This window comes from Syzygium oleosum, unplaced genomic scaffold, assembly GCF_021117445.2.
Source record: "Syzygium oleosum isolate NSW1041296 unplaced genomic scaffold, Sole_v2.1 Sole_v2.15, whole genome shotgun sequence".
NCBI lineage: Eukaryota > Viridiplantae > Streptophyta > Magnoliopsida > Myrtales > Myrtaceae > Syzygium > Syzygium oleosum.
In genome coordinates this window covers 3,897,605-3,913,905 of record NW_026607499.1, presented here as the reverse complement: position 1 = coordinate 3,913,905, position 16,301 = coordinate 3,897,605, and the positions used below count along the sequence as shown (strand labels likewise).

General features: G+C 41.8%; 2 protein-coding genes across 2 annotated transcripts; both read left to right on the top strand.

Moving 5' to 3' along the window:
* The first annotated feature begins 261 nt into the window (after nucleotides 1-261).
* Nucleotides 262-5,999, top strand: LOC115689250 (putative casein kinase II subunit beta-4). Its single transcript, XM_030615250.2, has 5 exons — nucleotides 262-614; nucleotides 4,012-4,230; nucleotides 4,504-4,613; nucleotides 4,702-4,867; nucleotides 5,397-5,999. The coding sequence occupies exons 1-5, from the start codon at nucleotides 347-349 to the stop codon at nucleotides 5,525-5,527; spliced, it is 894 nt and encodes a 297-aa protein (XP_030471110.1). The 5' UTR covers nucleotides 262-346; the 3' UTR covers nucleotides 5,528-5,999.
* Nucleotides 6,000-12,162: 6,163 nt separating this feature from the next.
* Nucleotides 12,163-15,545, top strand: LOC115689249 (uncharacterized). The gene is made up of 3 exons (XM_030615249.2): nucleotides 12,163-13,573; nucleotides 14,490-14,748; nucleotides 15,066-15,545. Exons 1-3 carry the CDS (start codon nucleotides 12,462-12,464, stop codon nucleotides 15,249-15,251), a joined length of 1,557 nt encoding a protein of 518 aa, XP_030471109.1. The 5' UTR covers nucleotides 12,163-12,461; the 3' UTR covers nucleotides 15,252-15,545.
* The last annotated feature ends 756 nt before the right edge of the window (nucleotides 15,546-16,301 follow it).

Below are 16,301 nucleotides of genomic sequence, written 5' to 3'. Positions count from 1 at the left end.
ATCGGCACCTACACACCATTCACGCCCACCCCCCCTCTCCCTCTCCTCTCTCCTCACTGATTCCTCCAAAAAAAAAAAAGCCATCGACGGATTTCCCCCATCTCCCCCACCACCACTCTCGAAGAAGCTCCTGCAGGACAGCGAGCGAGAGCGAGAGCGAGAGAGAGAGCGATCGACTCCCCGTGTAGAAATGAGCTCGCTCCGCCGCCCACCGAAACCCTAAGGCCACCCCCCCCCCCCCCCCCCCAAATCCCTCGGCGGAGGCCTAGGGTTTATCCCGCAAGAATCTGGGCGGAGGAAGTGCGCGCGCTCTAGAGAAGGAAGGGAGGAGGTCGCGGGGGGAAATATGTATAAGGAGAGAGGCGGCGGCGGCGGCGGCGGCGGGGTTTCCAAGTCCGAGGTGGTGGTCGGCGTCGGCGTCGGCGGCGGCGGCGGCGCGGATCGGAAGCAGAGGATCAACATCAACGACGTGCTCGACAAGCACCTCCTCGAGCGGTCCTCCCCGTCCACGTCCCGCGTCGTCAACGGCAAGGACAAGTCCCCCCACGCGGTCGTCCTCGGCAAGGCCCCCTCCGATCACCGCGATTCGGCTCGCTTCAAGGCCAAATCCGATGGTCCGTCTCTCTCTCTCTCTCTCTCTCTCTCTCTCTCTCTCTCTCTCTCTCGTCGAATTTGATGATGTGTCGTGTGAGTTCCCTTCTCGTGCGCGTCGTTTCGGGTTCAGTCTAATTCTCGAAAGGAAAGAAGAGGGGTTCCGTTTGTTATCTGCGCTTTCGTGTCTGTGCTTGTTTAGAAGTGGAGGTTGATTTCGCACGGGGGCGTACCCATCAATATGTATATCTGTCTGCATAAGTTTGGATTTTGCTCGGGGATTTCGACGATCCGAGTGTTTCAGCTCTTGATGTATTGAGCATGTTTTTTTATTAGTTTAGGGGAAGAGTTAAGTGTGTCCCCTGTCGAACTCTTGGTATTAGGCCGGAGCTTTTGATACTTGAGTTGCTGAAACGAAGTGTGATTTTCAGGTATTAACTATCCATTACGGAATTTATTATAGTGTTAGCACGGGGAGAGCATGTAATGGATTCTTTTGTGTATATTTACTTGCTGCCTCGTTTTAAGATGATCTCTCCGCCAATTGCTTTGAAGCAATTATTCCTAAGAGGTTGTACCTTGTTATGTCTTTGGCAAGTTTATGCACTGCAGAATAAGCAGTTCTTGAGGATTCTGTAATAGCTATTGGAACTAAGGAGCACATTCTCTCGTCCCTCCTGGGTACTGGATAATAAGTTTTGGAAAGATAAATCAGTCCTTGATGATAACCCCACCTAGATAGATTAGAGTGTTTCTTGCAACCTCTGGCAAATTCTTGCACATCTCTTCGAATGATGTGGACTTCAAATATGTGCATTAAAAGAAATGATCGGTATTTTTATGAGACATGACTGGTCGTAATCAAGTTTTCTTTTGAGTGCATAATTGTAAATCACTTCTGTGAATGAGGTATTGCTGTGTTTGTAGGAAAGAACAGTTGCCAGTCAACTCCTAGAGATTTGATTGCTCTTTCGAGTTTCCGATTAACCCAGCTAATACGTCCTAAGTTATTACCACCAATGCCATGATTATTTTTTGGTGTAGTAATTGAAGCGCGTTATCGTCAGCATTGACTTACATAGTGGAAGAGTACTTATGTAGATTGGATTGGATATACTAGTTAAACCAAGTCTTCACTTCTTGACTGCTATTCTTGTTTGCTTAGGAAGTTGTGAATGTATTCTAGTGATAAGATCTAACTAAGACATTTTAATATATATCTATATGTCTGATTATAAATTGTGCATGGGTGTTCTTTTCCTAAAACTTAGCTTCTTTTTAATCACATTTTTAGGAGGGTCATTACTATATTATCACATTGATTTGAGGAGGTATGCTTGTCTGGTTTTACGACTCAAATGACCTTACTCCTTACAAGTCGCTTTCTTGGTTAAGTGAGAGCATTGCCCCAATTCCGTGCTGGAGGATGGCCATGAAAAAGCAGAGAATGTCGCCCTACTGAATTTAGAGTCAAAACTACGTTTTTTCCGAGCGCAAGAGGTCACTCATTTCTTGCAGTATCCAACATAACAAATACATGAGCTGAGACAATGCTTCCGCAGTGTACCCTCTTCCCACAAGATTTGCAACACCTCCAACCAGAAGCATTTGAATGGAGAGTTTCACTGTATCTCCCTTCCTCATAAGTAGACATGCATCGCGCAGAAGTCGGTGTAGTTACCGGCATGGAGTCGCCAGCCCCCCTTAGGTCTCTCTGGTCTGACTTTTGAGCACTCTGGGTTCGAGTTGGAGCTGCCATTGGAGCAGCGGCAGCAGCTGGAGATATTTTATGACTAGCCAAAAATAATGCATAATCCCCAAATTCATGCCAGCAAACAGTTGTTGAAGAAAGAGAAAAACATGAGAATTGCAATGGAGTCTGTTTTAGCATAATCTTTTTTTTTGGCTCCACCACCACCACCATCATCATCATCTCTCTCTCTCTCTCTCTCTCTCTCTCTCTCTCTCTCTCTCTCTCTCTCTCTCTCTCTCCGTTTTTAGTGTTTTTCCATTTATACACAGAAATTAAATCGCCCCCCATCTTAAGATCGATGAATGTATAAAACCTATTCCTGTCCTGCAAAACACAGCAAAACCTTATGTCAGAGTCAATACGGCACTGCTTGTTAAGTATATGCTGGTCTTTTTAAAATAATGACAAATGTGATATTTCTATTCTATTCGCCACTTCCCAGCTCTTGTGCTCATCTTGATCTGGCTCGGGCAAGATTTCCCGTGGAACTATTAAGGCCAAGTTAGGTCCATATCCTCCCTAGGATAACTTGCTGCATATGGTCGGCACCTCATCTTGCCATCGATATCTTGCCGAGGCGAGATAACTTGCTGCAAATGTGGATTCTTGTTAGGATCTATTTTACCTTTAAAGGTGAACTCGAGCTCTTAACATTAATTTCGTTATCAAAGTCGTGATCAACCACCTTTTTCAGGCTTGGGCTGCTATTGGTATTATCGTTATTCCACTGTGAAGGTTCACTTTCCGTTACTTAACAACAGATGCTAGGTTCTATTTTTCAGCTACTTGCATGAACCCTCAGCTTCTATCTCTGAATATTGTTTTTCTAATGCCACAAACATTAAGGTTTGCAAGTGGTGCTGCAGCATCAGACCCAAAGGTACATGTTCGCGATCAGACTGACATTACATGTAGAATGTGAAGCTGACATAAAGGAACCTATCCAGAAGCTTAAGTCATTAGTGGGAGAATGGTTGACATGTATGAGGCCAAGATGAACTCATAATCGAGTGATAAGATATAACTTTAACAGTGTTGGTTCTATCTGGAGGCAGTTTAGTATTGGTCCATAAAATTAGACCTGATGGAAACCTCCATTCATAGAATGAATGAATCCTCTTTTAAGTTGGAGTTCTGCCAGTTGGCTCTGTGCTTCGTTTTGTGAGACATCATTTCGTATGACAACTCTGACCTTTGGACCGATACCGACACCCCTACTGCAAAGAATGTGTATAACCCTATACCGGTTCAGTCCAGTATGGAAAGAACATAAAAGCATGAAATCATTGCAGGAAATCTTTTCATGACACAGATATCTTTTCTAGAACATGCTGGAGATTCAGCTCTTGAATATATACTTTACTAAATGCTTCAGATTCTGGCAGAAACATATTTTAACAGTGTATGTTGTGGTTTGTTGAAGTGTCCAGTCATTCCTCAGTTTCATCATGGCACCTTATGCAGTTTCGTTTTCTAGACCTTGCTGTTGTATATATCTGATTGCTTCCAGCTTTTGCTTTTTTTAGATCTTATAGAACTGGAGTATCACTTTGGTTAGGGCAGCATGTAGATTTTTCCGCATCCATCAAATATAGCCTTCCACTACTTAATGCAGCTAAATGTTACGTTGGAGTTTTCTAATTTGTTCTTATGGGTGTTTATTGTAGAGGAATCTGAAACAGATAGTGAAGAATCAGACGTGAGCGGTTCTGATGCAGACGACTCATCTTGGATCTCATGGTTTTGCAATCTTCGAGGAAATGAATTCTTTTGTGAAGTTGATGATGATTACATACAAGATGATTTCAACCTGTGCGGTTTAAGCAGTCAAGTTCCTTACTATGATTACGCACTTGATCTGATTTTGGATGTCGAGTCCTCTCATGGTAAGCAAGAGCACTACTATCATAGTACTAGAAGGGTGATGAGAGCTGTACCACATATTCCATGTGTTTTGTAAACCCGGGTTCCATACATGCTTTTCCATTAATGGTCGGTTTTCTTTCATTTGTTCAATGTGCATGGGACATAAAGATTCTCCTATAATAAGCTTGGAATTAGAAAGCATGATGCGGCATGTGTAAGGATTGACTGCTCCTGTATTTTATCTTGAGTTTTAACATTTTAGTGCTCATGATGCATTTTGTTGGTATGGATAGGTGACATGTTCACTGAGGAGCAGAATGAATTGGTTGAATCAGCTGCAGAGATGCTTTATGGTCTAATTCACTCCCGCTACATACTGACTAGCAAAGGAATGGCAGCTATGGTGAGATTGCGCTCATGAGTACCTGTTTAGTTATTACGCACTACTTTACTTAAATAGGTGACAAATGTGTTATTTTGCTTAATATCAGCTGGAGAAGTACAAGAACATTGACTTTGGTAGATGCCCAAGGGTTTATTGTTGCGGACAACCATGCCTCCCTGTTGGGCAATCAGACGTTTCTCGTTCAAGCACCGTCAAAATATACTGCCCAAGATGTGAGGATATATATTATCCTCGATCCAAGTACCAAGGCAGTATCCTTAATTATACCATATTTCTTTTCTGATTATCTGACAGCTAATATTCAGCTAGTAGGCATTGCATCTTAGAATGTGATAAGAAATGGTTAGTAACTTAGGTTATTTTCTGCAGATATGTGATATTTCAATTTCTTAAAAGCAGCATGCATTAATTATTTTACATACTGAGACAAACATGTGCCTTTCCAGCATTTCCACTTTTCTTCCTGCAAATATATGTTATTATGAGCTGGGGAAAAAAGCGACTCCACTTAGTCAAATAAGTTGTTTTTGAGCTGGTTTAACTCAGGATATGAAAAGGTATGACTGGTACCTGATGAGGTCGATGTGATCGTGATAATCATCTAAGACAAATATTGATTGTTCTTAAATTGGTGCATGCTTTTATTCGGTTTCTAGTTTGAGAATCATCAGTGTGATTGGTCCAACCATTGCTTTTCTTGTGATAGATCCAGCAAGTTATTTATGATGTGGAAGTGTGTCCATTGCTCTCAAGTTTGAAAGCATCCTTAACTCTACCTAGACATCGATGGTGCATACTTTGGAACTACATTTCCTCACCTATTTCTGATGACATATGGCCATCTGAAGCCACAGAGTGCATCGCAGAGTTACGTCCCTAGAGTTTTTGGGTTCAAGATCCACAAGTCATGATGAGTTGCTCATACAGGGTATCATGAGTATGGATTCTGCTTGGAACAAATGCTTTCTCACTGTCCATGTAAAGTTAACGAGACATCACGTCTGGGTTCTTCAATATCTGATCAAGGAACCTATATTCACATACATAACGAGGAAGTAACTGTCATCATCCTGTGCCGGGATCATAACTACGTTTCGCTGCATCGGAGGAGGAATCAATTCAAGCTCCTTGAGATGGCTTCCTCTTTGCTTTTTTATTTGTTACTTTTAGCTGCTATCTAGTTGCAGTCCTTTTGTACTCTTGTGTGTATCATTCCGTAATTCTTTAATTACCGATGAATGAAGCTGAAATTTTTCATGATATAAGTTGTTGAGATCGGAATTATAAGATTCTACAGTTGTGCGCGCACCCTTAGTCATGTAAAGGCGTTGCCAGTTTTCTCAAGGTGACCTTAGAAAAAGAAGTCTGAGAACTTTATGTTGAGTTGCAGGCTGGATATGGTTTTTCGCAGTCATCCTTCTTGAGTCTCGTTTGGACGGCCACCCTCAGAAGAGCTCCTGCTTTCTTTTCACCCTTGGGATTGGTCCAAAAGGTGAAAAACTTCGTGGTTGATTATTTTCCTCGTTGAAAGACGTCCTTCTAATGGCTTCCCATTACTTCTCAATTTGACTTTCGATGATATTTTAGTACCTAACTAGAGTTAATTAGCTTAAGTTCTACGCCTTAATATAATCTATGAGGGATGAGGCAAAGGTCTTCATTCGCCTGAATTGCGGCGATGTACAATCATCATGTCCCCCATCATAGAAAATAGGGATTAGACGTCAGACATTATTGCACAAATTGACCCAACCACATCACTCCATACCGCCTCATCTAGAAATATAAAAAGTGGACGGCTTGGACTTGATGAATATAGACGTTCCAGTCATGTTTTCATGTACATAAAACTCCAGTCTTCCTCAAAGGAAGTCTTCATCTAGAGTAAAATGTCCCATTTTTCTTCTCTAAACATTATAATTCAAACATGTCATCATATCATCTGAGGTATGCCTGTTTCATTGTCAGGTGAATCCACACGGGACGTATCGACTTTTCTCGTTTCCGTTTTCATATTACATAAGGTGGTATTTGGGACAAGCTTATGATAAATGAAAAAAATTGGTGGAGTTAATCTATGCTTTTGATGTGTTTAGAAAATTGACACGACGAGGTGCTTTGTCGAGTTGCTGGAAAATATATTCCAGCATTCATATTTTCGATATCTCAGTTTAATCCCCCTTTCTCTCTCTCTCTTTCGAATTGTCCTTTCATTTCCCCATCTCTATTAAAGGTCGACTAACATGTACCATATGCAAGACTCAAAGCTTAGCAACACTTAGCGGAGGACCTGTCCATTTCACATATCCTTTCTCAGTCTCTTGATGGATACAATCAAGTAAATAGAAGATGGAAAAATATGTGAAAGAAATGGCTACACTTTCCTTTCAAGCGATTCATGGAACATGGGCGATGAGGACAAAAGGGCTGTGTGTGTAATGTAAGGCCATGAAAGTGAGATGCGTGATGCATGTGTTGGATAAGACCAAAACAGAAGCCACCCATTCCAATCTCTGAGTCAGAGATGTTGAGTATTCAGCCCTTTTCCCCATAAAAACTTAAAAAAATATGCAGTGATTTAAAGATTTTCAGTTGCTTCAGACAAGAACTAACCACCACACAGATTTGACTCAGCTTTTATTATTATCCTAAATGGTATGTTGCTGATTCAGATGCACCCTTCAGAGGCTTATCGAGGAACATCTATTGATATTCGATAATATTAATGTAAACTATTCTTATCTTCTGATATTCTTGTTCAAAGCTGTCCAGCACAGAGACAAGGACAAGTTGACCCACCTAGGTTGGATTGAAGGTTAAATGTGCCAACAGTTGTTTATCTAGAGATGGCCACAATTGTATATGATTATCTTTAAGAGTGTCATAGACAAATATAATTCGCATTCTAGCATACATAATGCCCTTGTGGAGCAAGGCCATCTGATGAATTTGCAGATCTAATGTAGTGTACCATGAAATTCGAAAGGAATCAACTAGTCTTACACTGATGCAAGAACCTAAGCGCGAGTTATGTCAGGTCATATTAGCGAGTACTCCATCATATTTAATGAAAAACGATTAACTGTACATATAGAGTCCATTTTCGATAACAATTTATGTCTGTACATTTCGTGTACGATGAAGATATTTTCTGTTCATTCATTTTTATAAGTAATACAATCGATTTCAAGACAACATTTCTAAATCATTCGTTTTTTGCGAAAAGCACGCCCCTTAATGAAAACAATCAATCTATTTGAAAGTGTGATTTCTTTCATATTTTGCTGAACCATATCTTCAAAATAGGAGCACTATTTCTATCTTTCAAACGGCTGCATACACAACCATATTAACAAAAAAACTTTCTCATACTTAAATGCCCTTATTTAAAGCAAGCTGACGCAATCTGTATTATCCAATTTTGTTCCCGGATAAGAAAATTTTAGATGTAGATGTTGCAACCTAAACAGCTTATCTAGTCCATTTCTTTTCTTGATTTTTCACTCAGGAACGAAAGATAAGAACAAATCCACAAGCGAATAGTGGATACCCTGGGGGCATAATTCGCATTACCAACTTGAAAAGAAAAAGAACTTCTAGTAAAATCACTTTGATAACCACATTTATCACCCAGCATTTTGTATAGACTAATCTATTTTATAATTACCCCTCTTGCGAGCTGAGAATTAAACTTAAGATCTTTAACTCGAAAAAAGGAGCAAATTGTTCAAATTTTTATTTGCAGGTTCGGATTAACAGTCAAATTTTCTAAGTATTTTAGACATGGGTGTCTCTCGAAATTAAAGAGGAGATGTGAGAGGAGAGAGAGACTTTGCAAGCCCTTCCATTCGTGGATTTAATTAGACTCGGCTTTTCGTTTTTCTGTCTAAAAAAATCACCAATTTTAACTTTAGTCCTAAATATGCTCCCATCAGCCCTCCATCCAGAAATCGTTGTTAGTCATCCTAATTTCCCTAATTTTCGTATTAAAGAACGATTTCTTTTTGGAAATAATTTCCCGCGACACCTTGCTGATGTGGATGTATTATCGACGGAGGGTCAATAGGGGGTAGATTAGATACTAGATTGAAAGTTTGTGATTTTTTTTGACAAAAAAAAGTTTTTCTAATTTTCATATCAAAGAAAGGTCTCGTTTAAAAGATAATTTTCCATGTTACCTTACTAATGTTGATTTATTACCGACATGGAAATGCTACGTCAAACAACTAATGGCAATTTTTGGATGGAGGGTTAACGGGCCAAATTTGAGTTAGATTGAAAGTTTGTGATCTTTTTTAAACAGAAATGTTTGGGGCAGATTTGAATGTGGATCTAAATTTTGGGGGCTTTCTTTTAGATTAAAAAAAATTGAGATATAATTGGGACTGGATTAAAGTTTGGGTTTTTTAAGACAAAAAAACGTTCAGGAAAATATTAAGACTAGACCTAAAATTAATGGTTTTTTTTAGAGAATTAGGCCAATCATAATATTATTTAACTTTGCCGCGCTGCAGCCATTTAAGGTGTGGAAAATTGAAACAGACCTGCCCTAAGATTATTCTTTAACAAAATTCTATATATTTTAATTCATAGCATCCCTTTTTAGAATGAAACTGAACCAATTGAAATCTCGAGCAATCGAGTTGAGCATTTGCTCATAGATTCAATGTTGGACAGGAACACACCTCCAAATGAGTCTATAAACAAAGTTTTGGTCAACCTCTTTAGCGACCAAAACCACCCAAAAAACAATGGTTCCCCTAAAATGTTTAAACTGAGGGCATCTCTCTGCTGAATATAAATACGCTAAGGAGATTGGAAAAAAAATATATAATTATTCATTAATCATTTTATTATCGCATAATCAAGTGTCCCATCTACTAATCCTATGATATTAAAATAAGATGCCAAACAGTTAGATATTTGTCAAATCTCATGTTATTGTCTGTTTTTTTTTTCACCTTTAGGTAAAATTATGAATTGACCCAAATTATGTAGATACATAGACCCGAAAACCAGAACATCAGACCGGATCAAACCGACCGGTTCCCCATTCCAAATTAGGAACCAAACCGCCTTGACCTTTTTTTTTAAAACTTTTCCTTTTCTTTTAAAGAGTAAATAAAATGAATTTGTCAAAACCTTAAACCGGATCGGTCCAACTCGAGAACCGGGCTGGCGTCGACCGGACTGATTCCTGGTTCTAGAATGGAAATGACCAATCCGAAAACCGATCACCCCTGCGTCCATTTTCCGTGATTGGAAACCAGTGGCACGTACGTAAATTGCGATCTAAAAACGTGCGCTTTGAATTTCTTTGAACTTTTTATCTTGAAAATGGGAAGGTAGGGACCGGCCTGCAAAAAGGGACGAGAGGAAAAGCGCCGCAGCGTGGCAAATTGGTCAACTTGTGGAGCGCCACGTGGACAAGAGCTGGTGGGTCTACCGGCAACCGGAGCTTCCGGTTGCGGAGGGCTCCTCGTTTCTCATTTCCCTGAGCTCCACTCGAGTGATGGCTTTTGAGAAGAGGCGAAGCGACCGCTTGGTGGCAACTACTTCCCAGGCTCCACCGCCTGAATTGTCATATTTACCCTTCATATGACGCGGAATTTGCAGTTTTGCCACCTCTCTCGTTACAAAAGTGAAAGTTCTATTTGAAAATTTCACCTCATATATATAGAGAAAAGACCACCAAAAACATCAAACTATACTCATTATGACATATTTATCTCAAACTTTTTTTTGCGACACCAAAAACCCCATACTATGAACATTGTGACACATTTACCCTCCATTAGGATTCTATTAAAAATCTCCGTTAAAACTCAGACGCGACGCTGACGTAATGCAACATTAGAAAAAAAAATTTTAAAAATTCAAACAGGTCATTGTTCATTGTGAGTTACTGTTCATCGTCTTCAAAGTTACTGTTCATCGTCTTCTCGCTCAACCAAAGCTCTTCTGGAGCTCGTCTGTCACTGCCCACTACCGCCTAGACCTCCGGGAGCTTCGTCATAGCTACTGACCATGGCAGCCGCGAGCTCGAAGCTTGGCCATGGCCGCTCTGCTCGAGCTCAAAGCTTGGCCTGAGGGTGAAACTTGGTTGAAGTGGATCTTTGTCATCGTATTCCTCTTCTTCGTCATCAGGCCAAGCTTCGAGCTCAAGCGGCCGCCATGGTCAGCTGCTACGATGAAGCTCCCGGAGGTCTAGGCGGCAGTGGGCAATGACGAACAAGCTCCGGAACAACTCTGGCCGAGGGAGAAGACGATGAACAGTAACTTCGAAGACAAATGAACAGTAACTCGCAATGAACAATGACCTGTTTGAATTTTTTTAAAATTTTTTTCTAATGTTGCACCACATCAGAGTTTGTAAACGGATATTTTTAACAGAACCCTAATGGAGAATAAATGTGTCATAATGTGTATAATTTTGGGTTTTTAGTGTCACTAAAAAAAATTTGGGATAAATATGTCACGATGAGTATAGTTTGGAGTTTTTTGTGGTCTTTTCCCATATATATGGTTTATTGGTATAAGCTCAAAGATGGGTGAAATCTAACTTGTCATTTTCTGCTTTGAATGGACTAAAGTGAAGAATGTAACATCTCAACATTTTGCAAAATGTAAAGCCTACATTTGACTACCTGTCTATTCTCACGATCGCTAATATCGTCGTGTCTATGGAATCGTTTAACCGCGGTTCTATAGGTAAAAATATGCAGCGCAAATAAAAGTCAAAAGCCTAATTACTCGAATTCACATGAAGCTTTACAAAGAAAAGCATCCTTTTATTCTTCTTCCCTGTATTTTTCATTTCATTCATCTCAAAAGCATAATCATTTTGCATTGTGATCGATGGAATACCTGGTCATGCAGTTTCCAGTTGAAATAGTGAAGCATTGTCATGAGAGGGCTAAAAGAACACGACACAGTAAAGAAATAATTCATTAAGTGATTAACAAATGAGTATTTAGGCAACTCAATCATATTCAACTTGAGGCTTGTTTAATAACTCAATAATATATGAAAAATTAAGAACTTCAGCACTCTCAATGAGAATAAGCTAGTTCAACACCTTCAAATAGAACCGACTTGAATGATTTGATCAAGTCACTTAATCCGATAAGCAAAAGAGGAGTTACCTAGTTAATTCAGTAAAAAAAAATAATTGTCAGTAATATCAATAAAACCCACAAATAAGTATGATCTCGTATGTTTGATAAGAAAGAAATCAATAATATTTTACTATCAATTTTCAATCATCATCATACAACTTTTTATTTCTATTGAGGGGGCTCTTAATAGTATCGGTGCTTAAAATTAAGTACTCAAAAATGTCCGAGCACTTAATTTTCAATTTCACCAAAACAGACCAAACCCAATAAACTCTTGGCAATATGCCGCACGGTTTCGATAGGAAATGGTAAGTGTCATCTTCGTATATCCATGCGAAGCAAAGGGGCATTTGCGTCAAAGCTTCTCCAGGTTACTCATCACCCAATCCCCAAAGAGATCTCCTCCGCCCCTACAGCCAGAGCCCCACACCCACCTGTTCCTGTCCTGTTCTGCAAAGAAACAACAGCACCACTCCGTCTTCCGAAATAACCAAAACCATGGAAGACACACCAAACCGCCCCCGCACGACACAGTCCCTCGTCCAGATTCATCAGTCGCTTGTCCGAAACACCACCACCCCCCTCGCCCAGATATAAAGATCCATCCTTTAGGCCAATACCACACAGCAAGCAATAGAACAGAGCACGGCGGAGTTGAATTGGAGAGGGAGTGAGAGAGAGAGAGAGTTTTCAACGCTTGCGCACGCTCGCCACCTGCGGTTGATTAATGCATCAGAAGAAATCCGAGCCGCTTCTGATCGGGAAAGAAAGCGTCAGCCTCTCTTCCGATTCCATCAGCACCCACCAGGAGAATTCGAGCCCCCAGCAAGAGATCGCCAGCCTCGCACCGGACCCACCTCGCGAACCGAGCCATCTCTCCGTTCGGATCCCGCCCGCATCGGAAACCCACCTCGACGATGAAGGCGTACGCAGCAACAGCCCCTCCACGAGCCAAAAGACCAATCTTTCGACGCCCCACAAGAGGCCCATGATGACCCAGTCGCCTCTGGCTTTCTATCACTCCGGCGCGCAATTGCCCATCGCCAATCGCCACCAGCAGCAGAGTCTTTTCGCTTCGGATTCCGGCACGCCCAGGTTTTCTTGCTTTAGCTCGCTCGCGATCCCATTTCGCGGCAGAAAGTTTCTGTCTTGTAAATTCTGCCACCAGTTGTGCCGCGTGCGTTTGCTCGGCATACATCTGCGATTTCTAGTTCTCATACTGGTGCCGGTGCTCTACTTCTTTGCGTCCAATCCTAACCGTTCTTTCTTGCTCGAGCTCATCTCTGTGGTTTCCTTCTCTGCGGCACTGTTGATATCACTCAATTTAGCCGTCCCCAGATTTCCTTCGATTCGGTTGCTGTTTTCACGGTCGTTTCCTGCAAAGATCGCTCCATTTTCGGCTTCAACACCAGCTCGGCCTGTTGTTTGGTCAATCGGGTCGAAACCGAAAGCGGAGAAAAGAGCGACTTCAGGTTCATGGGTTCAGGTTTATAGCAATGGGGATGTTTACGAGGGCGAATTTCACGGAGGAAAGTGTTCAGGTAGCGGGGTCTATTACTATTACAAGAGCGGGAGGTATGAAGGGGACTGGGTCGACGGGAAGTATGATGGTTATGGCGTCGAGACATGGGCTAAAGGGAGCCGGTATAGAGGACAGTATAGGCAGGGTTTGAGGAATGGAGTCGGGGTGTACAGATTTTACACGGGAGATGTTTACGCTGGGGAGTGGTGCAATGGGCAGTGTCATGGTGGTGGAGAGCACACTTGTGAGGATGGGAGCAAGTATGTTGGAGAGTTCAAATGGGGTGTCAAGCACGGGCTCGGTCGGTACCATTTCAGGTAAAATATCATAAGAATGTAATTGATTGTAAGTACATTGAGTTAGCACACCTATAATTGATGCTGATTGTGCATATCTTTTTCATAGATGTTCCTCACTTATAGTTCACAATGAGAAGGCACTTCATTTGCTCATTTATCCTTTGGTGTGAATTTTGAAAATGCATTTGTTCTTGCCACTGTCAGTTTGCTGGGATAATACTTGTTGCATCATGGGTCTGCAATTAATTTATTGCGCGAGTCCTCAGTAGTTTCTAGGGGATGCAGTAGCTTTTGGAGAACACACACAAGCTGTTGTTGATAAGACCAGCAATTGTTTCTTCGCTATAGTCAATGATAGGCGACAGGCGAAAGAAGAACCGAAGCCTACTTATTACTCAGTTCCAATGCCAATCATTGACCTCGTATTTGATATCCTGTTTCAAGCTGGCATTCATGTTGGAAGTCTTGGTAACAAGTTGTGTTGAGAATAAAGAAAGCTTTCTTGTGGTGAAAACAGAAGTCTCAGGCTTTCTGAGTTTCTATTAGTGGTCGCATTGGATGCGGACCTCTTTCATGATAGTGATAACTTTTTGCGTCTAATGAAAAGGGCGGAGAGTGCAAAAATTCATGCGTGATTTGAATCTTGGTACTTAAGTTTCATTGTCAAATTTGTCGCGTAAAACTAGGAGCATGACGCCTTATGTGCAAGACAGAGTGTAATGGTCATGTCTGCCCGAGTCCTTGTTCTGAAGTTCCATTTTCAAATGTGGGGACCTGTTTGTTGGAGTATATCTAGTCTAAAGCATTGTTACTTTCTCAGAAAGCCGTTATTACTGTGCAATTGCTGCTATAAGTACGTCAAATTTGATCCTCACAAAACATATCTAGTCATGGTAACTTAAACTCATCAAGGAGTTTTCTTTATAAACTGCAGAAACGGGGATACATACTCAGGGGAATATTTTGCAGACAAGATGCATGGCTTTGGAGTGTACCTGTTTGGAAATGGTCATTGTTATGAAGGAGCTTGGCATGAAGGAAGAAGGCAGGGTTTTGGCATGTATAGTTTTCGAAGTGGGGAGACTCAATGCGGTCACTGGCAGACTGGGGTTCTTGATTCCCCTGGCTCACCAAGCTTTGTTGGGGGACCAAACTCATCCATCACGCACTCCAAAGTCCTCAATGCGGTACAGGTAATAATATCCTCTTTATATGTGTTACTGTTTGCAACTCTGGCTTAATTTACCAACATACATGGGGGACTATTTTCATCTTACGTGCACGGTTGGGAATTAGGGCAAGTCATCACTGGCACTCTGCCTTTATTATCTATCGGAAAATAGAAAAATGATTGGCACTCTTTAAGTTTCAGTTGCTATGCTTGTTTCTAGGAATTAGGTCGTTCATTGTGGAAGTGATTGTGTCATGGCAATACCTTTAGAAGACAGACTTTATTTCATTAACCAAGAAACAGGAAATGGGCTTTCTCACTGACTGCCTTTGCCCTCAGGAAGCACGACGAGCAGCTGAGAGAGCGCATGATATCGGGAAGGTGGACGAGCGGGTGAATAGAGCTATAGCATTCGCTAATAAGTCGGCCAATGCAGCAAGGGTAGCTGCGGTGAAAGCAGTTCAAAATCGAGTGTATCAGGACCATACCCCTGGTGATCAGGCGTTGCCGGTTCTTGTATCTTAAGCAACTAATCCAATTGCACTAGACAGATGTCGGCAAGATAGGTAGAAGTCGAAGACACTTTCTTCTCCTTTTGTTTTCCGATTTCCACTCAGTTTTGGCGATATGCATTATCTCATGCCCGTCAGAGTTGCATGTAATCCCTTTCAAAGCGATGTTCATTTCTGCGGTGCCCTCCTGGAACCACATACGGTCATCAAAAGCTAAAATGGCTGATTGAGGAGCAGGATGAGGTCTTATTTTATGTACTGTAATAAACTTCTTGGCTTTTATGTGAATAGACGTGTTGTAGCTTTTTCACGAGAGAACTGCATACGAGGGGCAAGCAAAAAATGCCTTGTTCCGTTTGGAAACAGCTTCTTTGTCTATTGTTCTACACTGCCGGCTAAGCCGAGAGCTTCCACAGTCTCCACAGTCGAAAACAGAGCTCGGACCTCGGCAGTTTTACCTAGTCTGCATTTGTTATGTCGTCTTCAAATTCGGTGTTTCGTGGGACTGAAAACAGCCAAAGGTTAAGTCTCTACAATGTCCTTAAGGCGCGTCGTGTAGCTCGAAGTCATCTCTCCTCACCGTTTTGGAGAGGTCAAGAGTCCCCGTGCCCCAAACATTAGAAGACGCGGACACATTCCCCGCACGGCGAAAGGGACTCTCGCGGGTTCCATAACCATTCTGATCACTGGATCAATCTCGTGGACACAAAAGCCGGGTCTCCATACGAAAGGAGGCTACGTGAAGTCCGCTAAAAGGTTCATAGAAATAGTCTTAGAAAGAAAAACATCCTCAAACAAGATTGCTATACGGGAGCCGAAGCAAATTCCAATTGGCATTGGCACTAAAGTATCAGCACATTACTAACGGGCCGTCACAAATTGGGCCGTCTTGGACCGGCCCGGCCCATTTTCCAATCTACCATCGGTGAATTCCAGGCCCACAACGCGGAGGAGTCCCGCGTTTTGAAGAAGCGCGTGAGGGGGGGGGGGGGGGAAGCCGTTTTTGGTCTGCTGCTGGTGGTGGTGGGCCCCACGCAAAACAGCTTGAAACGCCGCATTATTC

What these genes read in the sequence shown, in the direction of transcription:
- LOC115689250 (XM_030615250.2), top strand. Translation starts at nt 347, where the DNA reads ATGTATAAGGAGAGAGGCGGCGGCGGCGGCGGCGGCGGGGTTTCCAAG. An exon ending in GCAAAGGAATGGCAGCTATG is followed by an intron (nt 4,614 to 4,701) that starts GTGAGATTGCGC and finishes GCTTAATATCAG; the next exon opens with CTGGAGAAGTACAAGAACAT. An exon ending in TCGATCCAAGTACCAAGGCA is followed by an intron (nt 4,868 to 5,396) that starts GTATCCTTAATT and finishes AACTCTACCTAG; the next exon opens with ACATCGATGGTGCATACTTT.
- LOC115689249 (XM_030615249.2), top strand. Translation starts at nt 12,462, where the DNA reads ATGCATCAGAAGAAATCCGAGCCGCTTCTGATCGGGAAAGAAAGCGTC. An exon ending in CTCGGTCGGTACCATTTCAG is followed by an intron (nt 13,574 to 14,489) that starts GTAAAATATCAT and finishes TATAAACTGCAG; the next exon opens with AAACGGGGATACATACTCAG. An exon ending in AAGTCCTCAATGCGGTACAG is followed by an intron (nt 14,749 to 15,065) that starts GTAATAATATCC and finishes CTTTGCCCTCAG; the next exon opens with GAAGCACGACGAGCAGCTGA.